This window comes from Pleurodeles waltl, chromosome 2_1 (genome assembly GCF_031143425.1).
Source record: "Pleurodeles waltl isolate 20211129_DDA chromosome 2_1, aPleWal1.hap1.20221129, whole genome shotgun sequence".
Classification (NCBI taxonomy): Eukaryota; Metazoa; Chordata; class Amphibia; order Caudata; family Salamandridae; genus Pleurodeles; species Pleurodeles waltl.
The window spans coordinates 901,397,210-901,416,258 of record NC_090438.1 but is presented as its reverse complement, the minus strand read 5'-3'; the positions used below and the strand labels follow the sequence as shown (position 1 = coordinate 901,416,258).

Here is a 19,049-nt window from a genome sequence, read left to right as displayed (position 1 = left end):
ACAGCTACAAGTCCAACGAGGAATACGTGTATGTGCGGGGCAGAGGCAGAGGGAAGTACATCTGCGAGGAGTGCGGGATCAGATGCAAGAAGCCGAGCATGTTGAAGAAACACATTCGGACGCACACAGACGTCCGGCCCTACCGCTGCAATTACTGCAACTTCTCCTTCAAAACTAAAGGTCAGCCTTCTTCCCACATCAGGTCTGCTCAGATTTTCATCAAAGGCTCCTGGGGACATATCTCTCTTTGAGAAGAAGGGTTTCTGAGAGAGACGGCATGCATGTTGCCATTAAGGATAACCCTTGTCAACCGTCATGTGGCAGGACAACAAACTGAGCTGGACAGGGCAATACATTTGTTAATGAAACCTTAGTAAGGCTGTCTACAGAAGTACTCATCTCTTATCACAACTGCGCGCCTGAAGCACGGAGATAAAGCTGCCGGCGATTGAGTCTGCTGGCCAAAAGGGGCAAAGAGTAACAAGATACAGAAAGAAACCGCGGTGCAGCAGCAGCACCCAGTGGCCGATGCGAGGATAGCATAGTAGACCGAAGGGGAGGGACGCAATACAGTTTATCAGTGGTTGATTCTACTTGTCACAACCATCAGCATCACAAGTGCTGAGAGGTTAGAAGGAGACACTGGCACAGCCGAAACACCTGATGTTCCATCCGAGTATGTAAAGGAGCTCACTAGGTTGTCTTTCAGGCAGAGAGGCCGGGAAGAGTGCCATTCCTGCTGTTCCCTTATAGAAGACATAGTGGGTGTGAGACCCTCCATAAAAGTGGCGTGAACGCAAAGCAGATGAGATGAGGCAAGTTGACCCGGGTAGACCGGAGGTCTGGGGTGAGTAGGTTCGTTTTCCGTGTTCAGAGTCCTCCATACTCTTCGAATACAGCAGTGTGTCCCAGCGGATGGGGCCCTGCGCAGAAAGCTTTCTCTATTAAAACAAGTAACGTACCCGAGTAAAACTTGGAGTTGCCTTATTGTTAGTGAACTGTCTCCGTTCTATTCAATTACACGAGATCTCTTTCACAGCTCTAGATGGCTAAGTATCGAAGGGGTTTATTCTCATGGGTATTGGTTGGCAAAATATGTGCTGCAGGCTCCCTGTTTAGTAGCATCAGATAGGCTTCAGAATTATGCATGTAGTTGATTTGAGCCCAGTTTTCTGATGGTTAATTCAGCACTAAATGTCTAAATAAAATAATGAAAAACCGGGGTTTATTGTTGAAGGGGTTGCTAGTGACGGATCTTGAAGGGTAAGGCAGGTCCATTAACCTAAAAACAAAAACCTCAGCCGTGCTGTCGCGAAACGTCCTTTAGATGTAACTTATTAACGTTCTTTTGTCAATTATAAGAGCTGTAAATAATAGGTATAAATCAATTTAATGGCGCTCAATTTAACAACCTGGTAAGTAAAAGATTCAGTTGGCCTTGCCAGGATTCTAACTTGTAACCTTCGGGTCACTGTAGAGTTCAGAGGCTGCTGTTTTACTCCCTGAGGCATTATACAAGGCTTAGTACCACCCAAAACAGGGCACCGTGGACAAACATGAGCCAGACACCCTCACTCGCGTCACCCTTTGTCTGCTGGTGTACCTCCAGACTGCCCCCAGGTAGCTGGGTAAAGTAACAGACAACACCCACCTTCAGGGGGCTTTTCAGGTTCGCCTCAAGGGCTGGTGCCAGGTTCACAAATGCAGACACCGTGCGGCCTTTAACGATCTCATTGCATGCACAGTGGCACTCATGGCCTCTGTTTGGAAAAAAAAGTATAGGATGTTAACACAGACTATAGTCCGTGGATGAAACCTTCCCAACTCACATGGATAGACCCGTGGAGATGTCTTGGGGGGTCAGCATTGCCTCTCCTAAAGATATTTTGGGGTGGTATTATAAACGTGCTCCACAGGTGCACGCTTAGCATGTCATCAGTGGCCACTTTGCATGTGCACATTCTTTAATAATATGAAGTATGCACAAAGTGAAATCTCCACATCTAGCGCACGGCGATAGTATGCACATCACACACAGAGCAGCAATTCACTGCTGCTTTGTGTGTGTAAGTGATCGCCAGACCCTGAAGTCCCTCTGTTGGGGCAGGTACCATCATACACCTGTGCTGTTTCACTCAGCCATTGCGTACTGATGTGCACCCTGGCCTCCATTTGAACGGGGCCCCCACTTGGAGATCCCTCTGCACCCCACCCCAGTAGGAGCTTTCAGGAGGACCTTGCACATGTCTTAGGTACAGTGATGTATGCCCATCGTAAAGGGGTTTTTCTCATTTGTATGTCGCCACTGCAGGGTTACTAACTCTGCTTACATGTCATAGCAGTTACAGAGGGGGCTCGGTAACCTCTGTGACCCAGTGTGCAATCCCAAAATGCATCGGATCCCCTAAATGGGAACAGGTGCCTATTGTACCCCCAAGTACTTTAATAAATATAGCCCGTGTGAGTTGAGCTACACACACAGGACTATATTGGCACTCTTTTTTTGAGGAATACTTTATTTCACGGTAATTATGACTAACATTTATATTTACGCATCCACTAACTGTACACTGTTATCTACCATTTTGATGAATGGGGTCATTGTGGCACCCCTTGGTGCTGGATTGGCGTGTATTACTGCAGCATCGATCAATACTTTATTGACCTCTTACTCAACTTACATGAACGTGAGAGAGAAGCAAGAGAAACCCAAGCACTCCGAGTATAAGATAATTGCCAAATGTTCCATTTGGGGGTCTAAGCCTGTTTGACATTTGTTACTTTTAGATTTACACAGTACACATTGGACTAACTCATGAGCTCCACTCACCAGCCGCTTTCACTACCTATGATAGGATATGAAATGGTTAACTAATTATCTCAATGTAAGGCATTTGGAAATGACACAAAAATACATATTTTAGCAGCCTACTAAAAAACAATTGTATATTTATAAACATTCTTCACTGAATATTTTTACATACTAGGGTACCAAACTCGATGACAAAGTAAAGCCTTTTAATGTTTTGTGTGAAGGAAATCTACTGTTAAAAATTAAAAACCCAAACCTAATACTCACAGCAGGAATTGCATTTTGAGACATTTGAAATTCAAGTCTGGAAGAATTAAAGGGTCTTCTTATTGCCACCAAACTGGGCTATTCCAGCACCCATTTTATGAGGGATACAGTTCAAATGCAAACATTAGAGGGAGAGTTGTGCATAAGAGAAATCGGCATTGTGGGAACCTTCAGAAGTGATAGAGGTTCTTTAAGATACAGGTCCTTAAATCATGACGAAAGTAACACAGCCCTTCGACTAAAACTACCAGTCCCCCAAAACCGAAGGTTAATCAACGAAGGAGCACTGTTGTCATTAAAACAAGTATTTTTATCAAGAGAATCTCATATAAATATAGGAAAGTTTAATAGTGTGCTCCGAGGCCCGGGTTAGCGCTGGGAAGCCCTTTAGGGCAGGGGCAATGAGTATAATATAACATCGTGGCCGCAGTGTAATAGTGCCTTGTTTTTTAGTGGCTGTAGAAACAAATAGTAAGCATGGTTCTGGGGTTCGTCGGCAGTTTACTGGGTAGGTCACACAAGGATGAAAAGTCGCTTGTCCACATGGATTGTTGAAGTGCAGGAAGGGCGGCGATTGCCAGAACAGTCCGCGGTGGAGCCTAGCAGAAGGTCTCTTACCTGCTGGTCTTTTCTTTTGAAACTTCCTTATCTTGGGCCTGGCAGTGTTGTTGCTTCCGGTGTTTCAAGTCACGCACGAGTTTTTGATCTTAGCAGGTGTGGTTAGATGTTCGAGCTTACTTTCTTGAGATGATGAAACGGACATTAAAGTGAGGCTGGTTGGTATGGGAACCCATGGATTTCTTTGTGATCCAAGATTTATTTTATCCCTTTGAATGGGCCAGCTGCTGCATAGAAAAAACTATTTGCCGAGTTGTGGTGGAAAGCTGTGATGCTGGCATATAGTTCATTGCTTCCATCAAATAATTTAGTACCGAAGTATCACGTCCATTTGTCCGATTCCATGATACTTTTCGGTATTGATCCAATACTTAGTTGGAAAATAAGCAGGTTTCATGTCCAGCTGTTATTTTATTTGATTTTATTAGCACATAGAGAGATCTGTAAAAACTGGATTTCTAGTGAGGCCCCATCTTGGGTGTGTGGCTTGAAGCTGTGAACCGGGTTTTTCAGCTGGATGTGCCAACTGATCCAATAAGGGTTAATACTCTGTGGGCGAGCTATGTGCCCTTTTATCTAATGATTACACCTTTGATGCACTGAGGGTGGCAACATCCCTTCATTATTGCATATGTCAGCCTGGTGGGGCATGTCAAGTTAGTAGGTATAATATAGCCTGCAGCTATATGGCTAACTGTAAAAATGAGGATACCATTAAAAAAAAAAAACGTAAATACTTGTGATTTGCTTTACTGTTTTATAGTCTGCTTTCTGGGTGATGAGACTTCACTTTAAAGAACAGCAATAGTTGATGCCAGGAAGTCTTCATTTTTCTTTTGATGTGGGTTTGTTGAAGCTGATATCTGTGTAGAAATCTGCCGATTTGGTATTGATGACTGGTTATTCTGAGGAATCTTCGGAATTTAGTGCAGGGAGCAGGTTTCCTGTTGTCAGCGGCGAAGAGCACAAAGCATATCTTGAAGGGGTTCAGCGGAGGTGGGATCGCAACATCTGGGCTTGGTAGTGAGACAGAGCTTCAGTGCCCCAAATACAGTACAGACACACTGTCCCCACCTGTGCCAAGTACATCTTCCAAAAGATGTTCCTGGTGCAAACTGAGACAGTGTGCCCTATTGCAATGTATGTGATGCCCCCATGGCAGCTAAAAACGTACTTGTGCCTGCCTGGGAGACAGTGCAAGCACTGAAAGACAGAGCAGCTGCTTACAGCCTGCATTGTGTTTGAGTGCAGCTGGCAGATGCCTGCACTTTAAAGAGGGGATTTAGATCCCCCTGCAGATTGGTGTGGTAAGTTACTACATTGGCCTGTGGTGGGGTTTCTGGGAACCTGTTTTCCTCTTTCAAAGTGCTTCCATAAGGCGGTACTAACAATGCACCACCTTTTTGTGAATCACTGTTGGTGCACCTTCTGAGGGCCTGTTTGCTTCTGTGCAAGCATCTGTAATAGGGCACAGACACAGAGGCAAAGTGATTTCCTCCTTTGCAAGAGGCCACACCCCCTTGCAAATGAGGGAGCACTCTCTCAGGCTAGTACTGGTGCTGCATGTGCGTAAGTGCTGTCAGTATTACAGAAGGGGCTACACAAGGGTCTGCAGCCCCTTTTGCTTAATACAGCCCCAGACATGCAATATCATTTACAGATCAGACTTTAAAGTAGGGTTGCATATTGTTTGCATATTGATGAATGATGATGTTGATATTGTAGTTGGAATAGACAGCGCCATGGGGTTGCTTGCAGAGGTTGAAGATCCCTGGTGACAGGACTGAGCTCAAGGCATGCAGTAGTTATGGGAACGGGCTCAGAAATGGAGAAGCTTACCTGGGATGAGAAATGAGTTTCACTGCAGGACGAAACTTATTCCTGAGGAGCGGGCAATGAGCAGGTTTGGGGGGTTGACTGTCCATCACCATTGTGTGGGTTTTTTCAAATGTATTTTTATTTTTTGAACTGCATTGTCGCCTTAATGAATGATTGTTCCTTAAGTGTGGCAGGAGGTCTAATGGGTAGTTTTGCTCTTTATCTTCTAGTGAATCTGGGTATTGACAGCCTTCTTCGTTATCTTGACTTAGAATGGAAAGAAAATTGCAAGTTGATAGTAGAGGTTTTCATTCTGTGTGGAACTTTTCAACAGAGGGAGGATTATTTCTTTTTGAGTGTTAAGGAATGGGCCTTGGCCGATGTGTTGATTTATGTTTAATAGTTGTTTGAGCTTCACCAGAGATGGCCTACATAATTGATTCAAATAACATCCTTGTAGAAGGTAGCTTTCAAAGATTTGGCATGTCGAGAAGGATCATCAGTTTAGAGAGTGTTGAAGTGACTCCATTTGGGAGTGTTATGGGTTAATATAGTAGGGGTAATGGCAAGTGTTTTTGTGCCATTGGTATGTTGTCAGATTTTATTGATTTTTCTTGAAAAGATTGCTGTTGGCGCTGAGATTTGCCTTAGAATGTTTAACAAATGGTGTAGTTTTGAAACATTGCCTGATAGTTGTGGAGAGTGTACTGCTTCTGTCGGATGCTTTTCTGTTGGTTGTGGTGTAGTAAGCTGCATTAGCAATAAGATTCAAATGGTATGTGCAGTCCTCTTTCAGCTGCTTTTGGCACCATTATTTTCTCCTACCATTTGAAGACACACTTCCTGTTATTGAGTTTCTGATATACAGTTATGATGATGGCTTGACGTTAATGGAGAACAACTTGAGAGGGGCGCAGATATCTACTGCTGTCATGAAGATATGATTGAGGGTGATTGGGAACAGATTCATGTTGCTGTCAGGGTCTCTTGAGAATGACATGGAGCTTGGAGTCTTGCTGGGTACCTTAATGGTGATGTCCATGATTGAGGAGGTCTGGTTTGGCTGTCCTGCTGGGTGTGTATAACGTACAGAAGGTTTTTTGCAACAGATTAGTCCATTCCCAGTGTTGTGTGGCATGGCTGGTGACACTGGTATTGGAAGATGAGTTAAGTCCAAGATGTGGTATTGACATGGATTGGCAGGGTTGGTGATCTGTTTGATGCTAGTGGCTTGAAGTAGGTTGCCGATGGCTCATTTTGTGGTTCACTGTATCTTTTTTTTTAAGTCAGCAGATGAGATGGATAGTGGCAATCTGTGTTACAATAAAAGGGACCCGAAAGGAGATGAAAACTTATTGCAGAAAGTGCAGAGTGATCACCATTGGAGGACCACCACAGTGCCTCATGATGTTTTTAGGTCACAATATGTAAGATGGTTTAGCCCGCTGAGATCAGGACATATAACATGTGAATCGAGTTGGGTGAGATTACAGCCTTTGTGATGAGGATGGTGTTTTGGTTTGTATGACGGGGATGTCTTTTACATTCCTATGGCTCTATATAGAAGTGTGACCATCAGTTGACTCTATATGCAATATTTATTTGCTCTGTGATGTGATGAGCAGCAGGCTGTTGAGCTGACCTCGGTATTGTCCTAACATGCAGTTATACACCTTTGCAGTAAACTGATCTACTTCTATTATCGGTCTCTGATGAATAAAAGAAGCAGACTCCCCCAACTAAAATCCATTTGTTGGTTGTGTTCACCACATCGCTTAACAACTGAGGCATTGTTATTATAGACTTTGACTATGCTGGCCCATCTGGGTTATTGAAAAAATCTGCAGTGTGGATGCATGCCAACAAACAAATGTCACGATCTCAAGGACTAGACATTGGCTTTAGAAGCCCTTCCTCTCTATCTGGTTTCCCATTGTATTGTTTACCTGTGTGTGTATATCACGGTTGAGCTGTTCCATCACAGTTGCTGTTTTCAGTACCTCAAATTATCATACAGCAATCTTTATAGTTTTTCTTGTGTTAATAAATGTCATCTTTTTTCAAATCAACCCCTGATATGTTCTCATCTAAGGAATTTGGCCATGCTAGTTTTTTAGGCAGTTAAATAGTCGGACATCATAATGATGCATTAAAAATTTAATTAACTGCGTGTGGTAGTAAGGAGTGGCTTCCCAATCCATCGCTACCTCCCTTGGGCAGCCTAAAATGTCATTGAAATGCACGTGAAAACCTGGAGAAATCTCTCTCAGGAGTGTACCTTGGCTTTAATAGATATTCCTCTCTTTCTGGCTTCATATTGCATTCTGAAACATGAAGTAAAATATTTCATACTTCGTCGGCTACATCACGATTGCAAGCGTGAACAGCTCAATTTCTAATTTCCAATCATATTATTTAAATAGCAGAAATTCATGTAGTAACGCGTTTCCTCACATATTACATGTGATAGCTTTTGATGCTCGTTTGTTGGAGTGCAGTCACAGTGCACATTTCTAAACCCCCCTTGTGGAGCCTACAGTGGCCCTGGGGACTGCCACCCCCCAGGGCCGGCTCCTGCTATGTCCCGGGGTGCCCAGCCCTGGGACATAGCAGTTTGCTGTGACTTGGCAGCAGCTTTGACAGCTGCCACCAAGTCACAGCAAACACTCAGCTCGCAGCAAGGGAGAGCTATCAAACAGCTCTCCCTCAGTGTGAGCAGGTGTTTTGTCTGTTTCCCTGTTTGCAGAGATGCAGACAGGGAAACAGAGGAAACTGTTCTCACAGAGAGGGAGCTTCAACAGGGCCTGGGGGATGGGGTTCCTGGATTTAGGCTGGGCCCCAGGGGATAGGGTCCCGGCAGGCCCCTAAACGGCCCTGGGGAGGGGAACCATGCGGCTCCCTCCCCCCAAAAATTATTTAGGCTCCCTCAAAAGCAATACATTTTAGAAGTTCTGGCCCCGGTGGATGGGGTCCCCGAAGTCAAGTTCAGCCTGGGAAGGGGGTTCACACAGCCCCAATTCTGAAAAAGAAAAAAACAATATTTAGGCTGGACCCCAAGGGATGGGGTCCCTGGGTGGTGAGATTGGCCAGAGGAGGGGGTGCCGTGCAGCCCCCCCTTAAAATCGAAATAATATTTAGACGGTTCCCCAGGGGATGGGGACCCCAGGGTGAGATCGCGCTGGGGAGGGGGGATGCACAGTCCCCCTCCCACCCAAAAACAATTTTTTAGAATGCCGGGCCCAGAGGAATGTGGTCTCCGGGGCCGAAATCGGCTGGGGTAGGAGCACATGTGGACCTGCAGCCATCCCCGGTGTACATGGCCAAAGGCCATGCTCAGCATGGGGTTGGGTGGTTATAGTGTTTGGAGGCCAGGCCCTGCGACCACCACCCGTTGCTCACGGCCAAAGGCCATAGAGCAGCGCGGGGCTGGGTGGATATAGGGATTGGCCTCAGCGACTGGCCTGCAGGCAGGCCCTGCAGTGGTGGTTTTTATTAACGTATAGTAATGAAATTACTTTATATTTTTAAAAAAATGTATGTTTTATGTTTAAAAAAAACCATAGTAATTCACTGAAAAACCAAAGATGACAGGGACGTTATAGCTAGGAAATAGAATTAAAAAAAACATAGAAATTCACTTAAAGCACCAAAGGTTACAGGGGCGTTATAGTTAGGATCACATTTTAGATGCACCAAGCCATAGAAATACGCCAGTTGTAGTTAGTTATCTCAAGTAGCTGTAACTCGTGCCCTAAAGTAATGATAACTTGCACCCTCGCCATGCACTACTATTACCCCACAAATTACTGCACTCATGACATTTTTTATAACATCATTGATAGTATCAATGTAATATTTGCGGTCAATTTTTTGACAAACTGTGCATGGCGGGGGTGCAAGTTATAGTTAACTTAGGGTACAGTTTATAGTTACTTGAGATAACTCTAACAGGTGAATTTCTATGGTTTTGTACCAGAGGCTTGAGTTCAAAAGAAAGACAATAAATGGCATAATAAATCGTATTACATTTTTATATGAAATAGTTTGTCTGTGGTAGGCAGTAACTATAACAACATCCTTAGGTTCTTACACAGCCTATGATGTACATATTTTTATATATAGAACTAGATTACCAACTGATACTCGAAGGAAGGTGTAGAAGACAAATGCACATGTGAAGGGGTTGTAAAAGAAACAGTAGGAATAAAATGGCGGTCGTGGTAATGCCCTAGCTGTTGTCTTATACAGTAAAGATAAAATAAAAAGTGGGGATAAATTAAACACTTAAGAAGTTATTTTCCTCCAAAGATAGACTTAGTTCGATATAGTTTTGTGACTATATCACTTCTGGGTGTTCAAACCCATTTACCAGTACGAACCACACATCTCTTTTTGATTCCTCATGTACATATTTTAATCGTGTTTCATGGCAACATATTCAAGGCTAATAGATACAAAAATATTAATGATAAACCTATAGTGTCTTATAGACAATTCGACATAGCAATTAAACTATTCTTTGAACATACAATACGAAAACAAAACATAAATATGTTTAAAAACAAAAAAAACAAAAAAAAAAAAACTTCCAGGTTATACATACATTCCCTGCCCCCCTTATAGTATTTTTGTGTGAAATCTGGTCCAAATATTATTCCAGTCCTTCATCCACCTGGAAATAGTACTAGGGTTAGTCTTGACCAGTAGAAAAAATCTGGTCTGTTCAGCCATACCTATGTTCTAAAATTAGTTTACACAGTAGTCCATCTTACAACAACTCTTCCGTTGTAAGGGGTCGACCGGTTTTGGCCTTCTCAAATTGTGGCCTCGTTAGCAACAGAGTAGGAGAAAAAATCTCAAATCTATAAGTAAAAAATAGACATAAAAAAACCTCATGTGTAATGTCTTTCACATTCATGTTACCATTAGCATCTTAACATTAAACCTTAACTAAATCAACTACGCTTGCATTTTACAGGAAACCTTACTAAACACATGAAGTCTAAAGCCCACAGCAAGAAGTGTATAGATTTGGGAGTTTCTGATGATCTGTACGATGACCAAGATGCTGAGGAAGCTGGTAAGAATTGAATAACCATGCATGCCTTTTTGCTTTTCTTGTTCTTTTCCACTCTCTCCAAATGTCGCCTCAAGTGGAACAACATGTGGTTGCTAGCCGTGTGTTATGCACCGCTCCATCTGAGACCAACGTTGCAATTTATTCTAAGGATAAACTTTTATAATCAGGTAACAATGTTGTACCTTTATAGTTTAAAATAAATATTTAAACCATATATTTAATTATAAAATACTAGTAGAGACTAAACATGTTTACACGATGACAGTGCTGTACAAATGAAGTATTCATGTTAAGTGCCTAAAAGTATGTTGATTTGTCCACTAAGTTATTATTCCCCTTTGAGTCCTCTGTTTGCAAGTCACATGAATGAAAAGGCAGCGGGATCTAAAAAGGCACTTTTTACTGCTTGATGTTTCACATCTATTCGGATTTATACAGCGCGAAATGTGACGAGCTTTCGTTATTGCCCTGCATTTGTCAGGCATTGCAGATGTGTGCCATGCAGCATGTCCATATGTTTCCTCTTTCTACTCTGTAGCACGCCGGAACATCTTGACATGCTTTTATGAACTGTTAAATCACTCTGCATGGCAAACGTGCAGAATAAAGAAGCGAGAACAGTGAAAAAGAGAAGTTGGGTGAGAAGTGGGGGCGTGACAGAGAGAAATGTGTATGGGGGAAAGGGAGGACAAACGGAGTAGAGGTAAGGAAACTAACAGGTAGTGGGAAATGGGTGACAAATATATAGGGAGCAAACATAGGTTTGAAAGGTCTGAGAAAACGACAAGAGAGAGAGGAAGAAGAGATAACGTATTCAAGAAAACAACAAAGAGATTCAAAGAAGTGCACAAAAGAACAAATGAAATGAGAAGTTTGATGTACATGATGGACAAAAAGAAACTGTAGGAATGCAACATGTATTTGGAAGAAGAGGACGAAGTGAGGGAAGCAGCAAGGAATGGGACAGACTCTAAAGTGTTTATATATAAAACCGTGAGAACAGGAAAACGGAAAGGAAGTGCAGGGCAAAACGTAAGCAAGGAAAATTTTACTAGGGTTGTCACGTCTTCAGTACATCATGTGCATTGGCCTGTGCTTCTTTGAATCTGCATAGCACAGCTATCATTTCTGTGCTTCTAGGTCCAGATGGCAAAGTCTCCCTGCGGGGCATATTCCAAAAACTTTGAACATGTTCCATACTTTGCCCTTTGTAGTATATAAATACCTCTTCGACCCCCTTTTAGCTGTCCTCTAAAAAATGCGCTCTTTTAAAACTCAAATATGTCCTCGCATTTGTTAGAAGGATAAAAGATCGCTGCTGCCCTACGTTCTGAATATTTTGCTCTCATTAAAATTTGCAGTGTACTTGTACAGGCTCTTCATAAAAAATGTAAGCGGGAACTGTTGCTTGTAGATATTGGCACAAGCATTTTCACCTGAGCCGGATGGGGCAGTTAGTTCAGAACTGTGCCACCCCAGGAGTAAATTAATCAGACGATGAAAGGACTTGTTCCTCCATCCTCCGAAAGAGAGACATCGAATAAATTGGACGGCTTCCAAGAGCCCCGCGGTCTTGGCTGGGTAGATGTGTTGTGCTTTAGCTTCTTCTGCTGTGCAGGCCTTTGTGATGAATGACCTGTTGAACAAAAAGACATCACACCAACCTAGACGTTACTCGCGGCCAGTATGGAGGTTTGTGGTCTTTTGAAACTGTCACTCACTTTCTTCTATATTTCTTGCCTGAACACCGTCGTTGAGTTGGCCATAATTTGCATCTAAAGATTTCTCTGCAGACCCTGCAGCCTACATGTTGTGGGTTCTTAATCGGCACACGCGCTTGCAGAGACCTTGCTTTCGCCTGTTCATTTGCTGTTGGCCGTGTGTCACTGGAAATCCCGACTCATTCTTTTATGTTTTATTTGTGATTGATGAGGAGTCAATTTCACCTGGTGATTTTTGATTAAGCCCTAATCAGTTCTACCTGAAACATATCCTACATGGCTGCTCTAGAAAGCTATTTCTATCATGCTTGCTGTGAACTCGGAGTTATATTGCATTCTTCCCTAATACCCCTGGGAGATTTAAATGAGAAAACTGCAGTTGCCTAATAATCTGAGAACATTGATAAATAAAGCTGTTTGTTGTCTGCCTTTTACAAGAATACATTGAAATGATTTGATCAGATTACTCAGGAGGTTGACATAGATATTAAATAAGCAGTACAGCTTTATTTTGGAAAAAAAACCAATAACGTTTATTATGACTGCCAAATAAAACAAATTGCACCAAAGAGTCATATTCCCTAGGAGCAGAACATGGCATTTTATATGCGCTAAAATAATTTTTTGTTTCCCTGCTTTAGGTCCAATCTGAATTAAGTGTGCCACATTGTCAGTATACCAACAGCATTACATTATACTTCTGGGTTTCCATATTGCAGGTGTGCGTTTGTTGTCAGGCCGATAAGTACAATATAAATGCCCCTTGGTGGTAGAGGAAATTCAATATAAATTCTTCCCATAGAGTAGTTTGCATTTTTAAGGCACCTCATCACTTCTGCAGGAAACACAGAATTTGAATCTCTGGAGATGCTAGGAACCACCTGGAAGACCACGAGTGAGCTTTTGCTTCTAGGTGAAGTTCAACATCTTAATCCAACAGTTCAGACAGCAGTCCAGAAGTCATTTTTAATTAGCGTTAGCTCTTGTTTGGCTAGAGCAGACTGAGCTCACGATTCCACTCCACTAGAGGTGAAGTGGATGCATGATGAAGGAGGCATTCAACTGACTTAGAGGAAAATATTAAACCTGATGCTGATATGAGGTTGTATTTTTTTAAAGCAGAAACCATTTAAGATCTATACTTCACAAAAAGATTTTGGTCGAAAGGATAGGGCAGCACTGTCACCATTTGCAACTATTTCATTTATGCTCAGTGATGGTGTTTGTTAGAATGGGTTACCTTGCTAAGCCGTGCAAGTCCATGGGAAGAGAGGCAAAGACCAGAAATCTTCCTAGTATTTGCCAGGTTCTGTTCAGCGGAGATGAGGAACATGCCAGGGTGCATGAGGGCTAGGCTAGGCTGTAGATGAGGATCAGCCCTGGTGGTAAAAGAGCCTTCTGGCTCTTAATCCCTTTTTATTGGAGGTATTTCTATAGAGCCAATCTAACCCCAGAGTGTAGCAGAGCAATTACACAGGATAGGAATTATGTGTGATGTTAGGAGATTTCAGAAGTATGAATGGTCTTTCACAAGACCTCTACTGTGATAATGTGTACTGCTAGAGACACACCAACGTGTTACAAAAGTGCACATGTCTGGATGCCTGGAAGAGACACGAGGCTGGTGTTGGGAAAAGGTGATGGGCAGAAGGGGAGGTTTTTAAGTAATTTCTTGCCTCAGAAGTATGAGGCTTTCTTTGTCCTGGGGATTTCTTTGACTTGGGGATCTTGAATTTAATCAATTAAGTGTCACTGGTAAGCCAGAGATGGAAATTTATGAAACCAGTTGATTAGTGATATGGGTGTGGATGGCCATCTGGATAAGAATAATTTGAATTATAACCGTAGGTGACTTCAGTTTTGTGAATTATTAATTCATGCTGCTGGTGAAAGCTGCACCATTAGGCATTTACCTTTTATTCTGAGGATGCACTAGATCAAATAATTATAGATGGGTAGATGTGTCCTGGTAACCTTTGGAGTGGGATATTCGAGAGAGAGAGAGAGTGTCTTTTGCTGTGCGAACATCTTCCTCATACATTTATCCTTCAACTTTCTTTTTGTTAGACACCAAGCAACCTAAAGATAAAACATACAAGAATGTTTAAAAAGAATGCTAAATAAATCAGTAACATCAATACACTTATTTTCCTACGTCTCAGAACTTGGTATTTTGTTATCAACTTTTCCACACCTCCTCCAGCAGGTTCTCCCTCCATCAGTCAGGCAGAGCAGTTTTGATCTTACTTCTTTAAAACTGTGTCACAGATAATTTGTACACTAATTTACTGGACGTGCCTTACTGCATGGCTCATACCCCCACACAAAATACTACCTTGCTGTCTGCTTTGTCTTGCTGCCCCCTAAATGCTACAGGATGCCTTAGTGCAAAACTGGTCTAAATTTGTGATTAGGACCCAGGCATCAGTGATTATAACATACTGGTAAGAAGCAATCTTAACCCAGATATTTACCTAGCATTCCACCTCATGATTATTTGAGGTGGAATAGAGTTGAGTGGGCATTGCGATTAAGCAAACTATTTACAACTAAGATCAATCCTTTCAGAACCACATGTACAAGTTAGGGGGGCCTCTGTTCTGGCAGTCATCTAAGTATACACAAAGGAAAAATAAAAATGGAAATGTTCTTGCATCTTGGGATCTTACTTTACCTAATATACTTTGCCCTAAGATCACACTGATTTATAACATGGCCCTTCGCATCTGACCTCTGTTTGTTTCAACGTTGACTTGAAAGTAAGCTTAACTATACCTAAACTCATTTCTTTCTCCAGTGTAGTAGTCAAGAGATGAGATGTGGATAAACCAATCTTTTATTTTAGATCCAGAACCATTAATTCAGGGATGGCAAAGCACAAGGGCTGTTGTTAAATCGCCTTTCTTTGAGTCTTCAAGGGCATTGGATATATCTGAGTGGCTTATCTGTGCCCTGCCCCACTCTATCGGTACAATCAGGGGCCATATGATGCTGCAAAGGTTACAATATGGAATCTAGATGTGATGGGCCAGTCAGCTCTCATAAATTCAAGATTCCCCCTCCCACCTTGCCCCACCCAAGGTTCTGCCCATTGAATGGGAATATAAAGCCATATCGACGCTGGAACCCTACAACTATTCAAAGTGTTGAGGCGACGTATGAGCCATACTGTCTCCACTTAAATAACCACAAATTACTGAGCCGGTGCTCGAAAGTCCCACACTTAGTTGGCCCCAGCTGCCACTAACCTAGCTACCAGATCCATGTTCTGCCCCAACTGGGTGTCAGAGGTAATGTTCGGGAGCCATGAGTTTGGGCCTGTGACAAAATATTGTATTGAGCGCAGTGTACCTACGGGCCATGACACTGCTCTGATGCTTCTTGTTAGACCTGTCTATTTTAGAGTGTTTTTTCCCCAAACCTTTTGTGTACCCAAGTCCTATAAATTAAATGCCACTAGTGGGGCCCTGCAGCACTTATGCCACCTACTAAAGTAGTCCTGCAAACCGGTCTCAAGCTTGCCATTGCAGCCCTGTATGTGCAGTTTTAAACTGCTATTTTGATCAGGCATAATAAACATTTTGCCAGGCTTAAACATTCCTTTTTAATACATAAAGGTCACCTCTAGAGTAGGCCCTAAATAGCCCACAAGGCACAGTGCCATGTATTCAAAACGTTTGATTGTACTTTTAAGTTTTACATGTCCTGATAGTGAAAACCACATTTAAGAGTTTTTTACTATTACACAGCAGATCTCTTTCGTTGGATAACATTGGGGTTACCTTATTATGTTTAATAATATAACTTCCTAATGGGAACAGGTGAGCAGTTCGTTTTTGGTGTCTTTTAAATTGTAATGAGCATTTGTATACGGTAAAGTCGTATTTCAAATTACAATTTTGAAAATTTCAGTTTTAGAAAGCTGGCATTTTCCAGTCATAGCCATTTAGAGCATGTAGCCTGTATTCTGGTCACATGACTAAGTCTAGTTGTCAGTTGGTATTTTTGTGTTCCTTCCAGACAGCCACACACAATAGAGAGCTTAGGTGTGCCCAGATGAGACATCACTGGCAGGGGCATAGCTGAGCAGAGCGTCACTTATACCTGAATATCCTGTGTCCTGCCTTCACACAAAGGCCGGAATACTCCCTGTAGTTAGACTGGAGCCAGGGGGAGGCAGGAAACCCGAGCACTTTAAAGGGAAGCATCTAGAACAGTGGTTCCCAACCTGTGGTCCGGGGACCACTGAGGGTCCGCAAAGCTTCCTCAGGGGGCCCTCGACTACTTAGAAAATTAAATGATATTAACAGATTAGGTCCCTAGCTTTCAGCAATGACTCAGTGTTGATTGTCCCCAGATTCCAATAATAATTAAGTGGGAGTCCCCGGGATCCAGTAATGTTAAGGTGGGGGTCCACAGAAGTCAAAAGTTTGGGAACCACTGCTCTAGAAGTTTCTCCAACTTCAAAGAAGGTACAGTGTATAACTATTGCACCTCAGATACCCACTCTTCAGTACACTTCTGGACCTTTGGAAGACTGTGCTAGGAAGAAGGACTGCTATGCTGCTGAAAGGACTGCCCTCTGCTAGACTGCTGTCCTGCTGCCTTCTCGCCTAGGTGAGGACTGGAACCTGCCATCTGTACTGAGTACCACAAGGGTGACTCCAAGGGCTAGCCCCTTGTAATCAACACTTAGACTCTGCAACTAAACGTCCTACCCTGGCAAGTGGTGCCACCCCAGTCGTGGACCCTTGGATGTGGGCCTGAAGGTGCTCTGCCAGGCCCTTTGGGCACTCAGCAGAACTGACACATCTCCACTGCTGCAAGCACTTTCCTGAGACCAAGACTCTGCATTGTCCTCCCATCCTGTGACGCAACCTTGACACAGGCCCTCACATCAAAAGACTGCTCGTTGACAGCCTCCTCAATGATAATGCAGGACATTGCATTGCAACCCGAGTTCCTGCGTCGAGGTGCATCCCACTGCGTCCGTTTTGAGAGAACCCTCAGCTGGGCAAGGAGGAGCACATTCTGATGCCAGCCAAGGGCCCTCTCAAGGATCATGATTTACTTAAACAGAGACCAGCAGTAGGGCACTGTAAGGTCCAGTTGGGTATGGTCAGCTGGCCAGATGCAGGGCAGGCCTCTGAAGCTTATGCCCCTATAGCCCACACAGGAGGCCAGCTAACCCTTGGGTCAAAGTAACAGGTCCAGGCTTCCTTCCCCAGGCAACAGGGCAGTCATTTCAGCAGCAAGGCACCATAGCAGTCCTCCTTGTGATTCTTCCAGAGGTCCAGAAGTGATCTGTTAAGTGTCTCAGTAGGCTCAATACTTATACATGGTGCCAGTCTTTGAAGTGGGGGTCTCCCTATACTGCCCCCACTTCTGGTTCTGGAAAGTCCTTCCCTTCCCCTGTCAAGGTGACACGTAGTCTAGGTGACAAAAGAATGATGTCAAGTTATTTTGTTTGTGTGCTGGAGGGAGTCCTTTCAAATGTACTTTGGGAAGGGAACAGCTCCACCCCAACCATCCTGTCAGATTAGCCCATCCTGCCAACAGCTAGTCTCCATTTGTCTCACTATCTGAAAGGAATAGAATACACAAGACCAACAGCTAAGCAAATCCCAGGCATGCGACCCAGGATACTGGCATCCTTTCTAAAGGCGGCATATTCAGAATTGTGACCCAGAATACGACTTTACCACTGAAGACGTTCTTGGCCCACAGAGGCAAACACTAAATCTGTTGATCACATGGGATACCCTCCAAGCTATTGCTCCATCCATTCACATAGAGGCACCCTCTCAGCCTGCTCCTCACCTCCCCCCCCCCCAAATCTAATGACATGGATGCTGAGTAAATGTGTTGTGCATGAGAATCTGTACACGTTGCTTACATTAATGTGCATTACATCGGTATGATTCATGCTGAAGTTCCCATTCTTTCTTCCCTACCTCTAAATCTGTCTTCCTATAATTTACTCTAATTTTGTCATTTTTGTTTTTGCAATAGTTCACATACATATCAACTGCACTATGGTAACTTTACTGCACTCAAATCAAATGATCTTTGTGTACCATTTTTGTGGCCAGCCTAGTAATAGTTTTAGCTTTTTCATAAGCCTCATGTAATAAAGAAATTATGAATATAAATGCATACATATGAACACACTCTAGGTGGATATGGAGCTCTCTTCATCTGGTGGCTTGTTCAACTGTAATTTACATTTTGTTTACGCCCATTAAAGAATGCAGCATTGGCAATGGGTCATCTCACTTTAGCCACTGGCTGTATTGCACTGGGATGACATTTAACCTGATAACGTGCACCTGTGCATAAAAAGCAAGCGCAGTTCAGTGCCAGGGCTGGGGGCTGACACCATACTTTTTAAATGTGTGTTTTTTAGTCATCGTGTGCTTAAACTGTCTTACAGTATTTGAAAGCCAGTGGTGTCTTCTCTTCGCACCACTAAGCATCTTGTTTTCCTTTGGTGTACATTAAAACTAAAACAGTTTTCCAAAGCTGTTAGGCATACTCATGCCTGCTAGAAAGTACTTTTCTGGTTTTCTCACAATTATATGTGATTATTTATTTTTAATAATTTAACATTTTTATTGCAAGCATACGACTTTCACGTTTAGGCATGTGTTTTATTTCAAGTCGTGTAATGCAGTAGAACACTTTAAAAAGTAACATTTATAACAGGTTGCCAAAGTCAGACCTAATTGTGGCA

At 43.0% G+C, this 19,049-nt stretch overlaps 1 protein-coding gene across 2 annotated transcripts in view; it reads left to right on the top strand.

Annotated features, from left to right (window-relative positions):
* The window catches only part of HIVEP1 (HIVEP zinc finger 1), a 453,353-nt gene that overhangs the window by 363,442 nt on the left and 70,862 nt on the right, over positions 1 to 19,049 (top strand). For both annotated transcript variants that reach the window (XM_069218827.1, XM_069218828.1), the window contains 2 exons: positions 5 to 180; positions 10,494 to 10,595. In XM_069218827.1, coding sequence (XP_069074928.1) covers positions 5 to 180; positions 10,494 to 10,595 — 278 coding nt within the window. The remainder of the gene's footprint in view (positions 1 to 4; positions 181 to 10,493; positions 10,596 to 19,049) is intronic.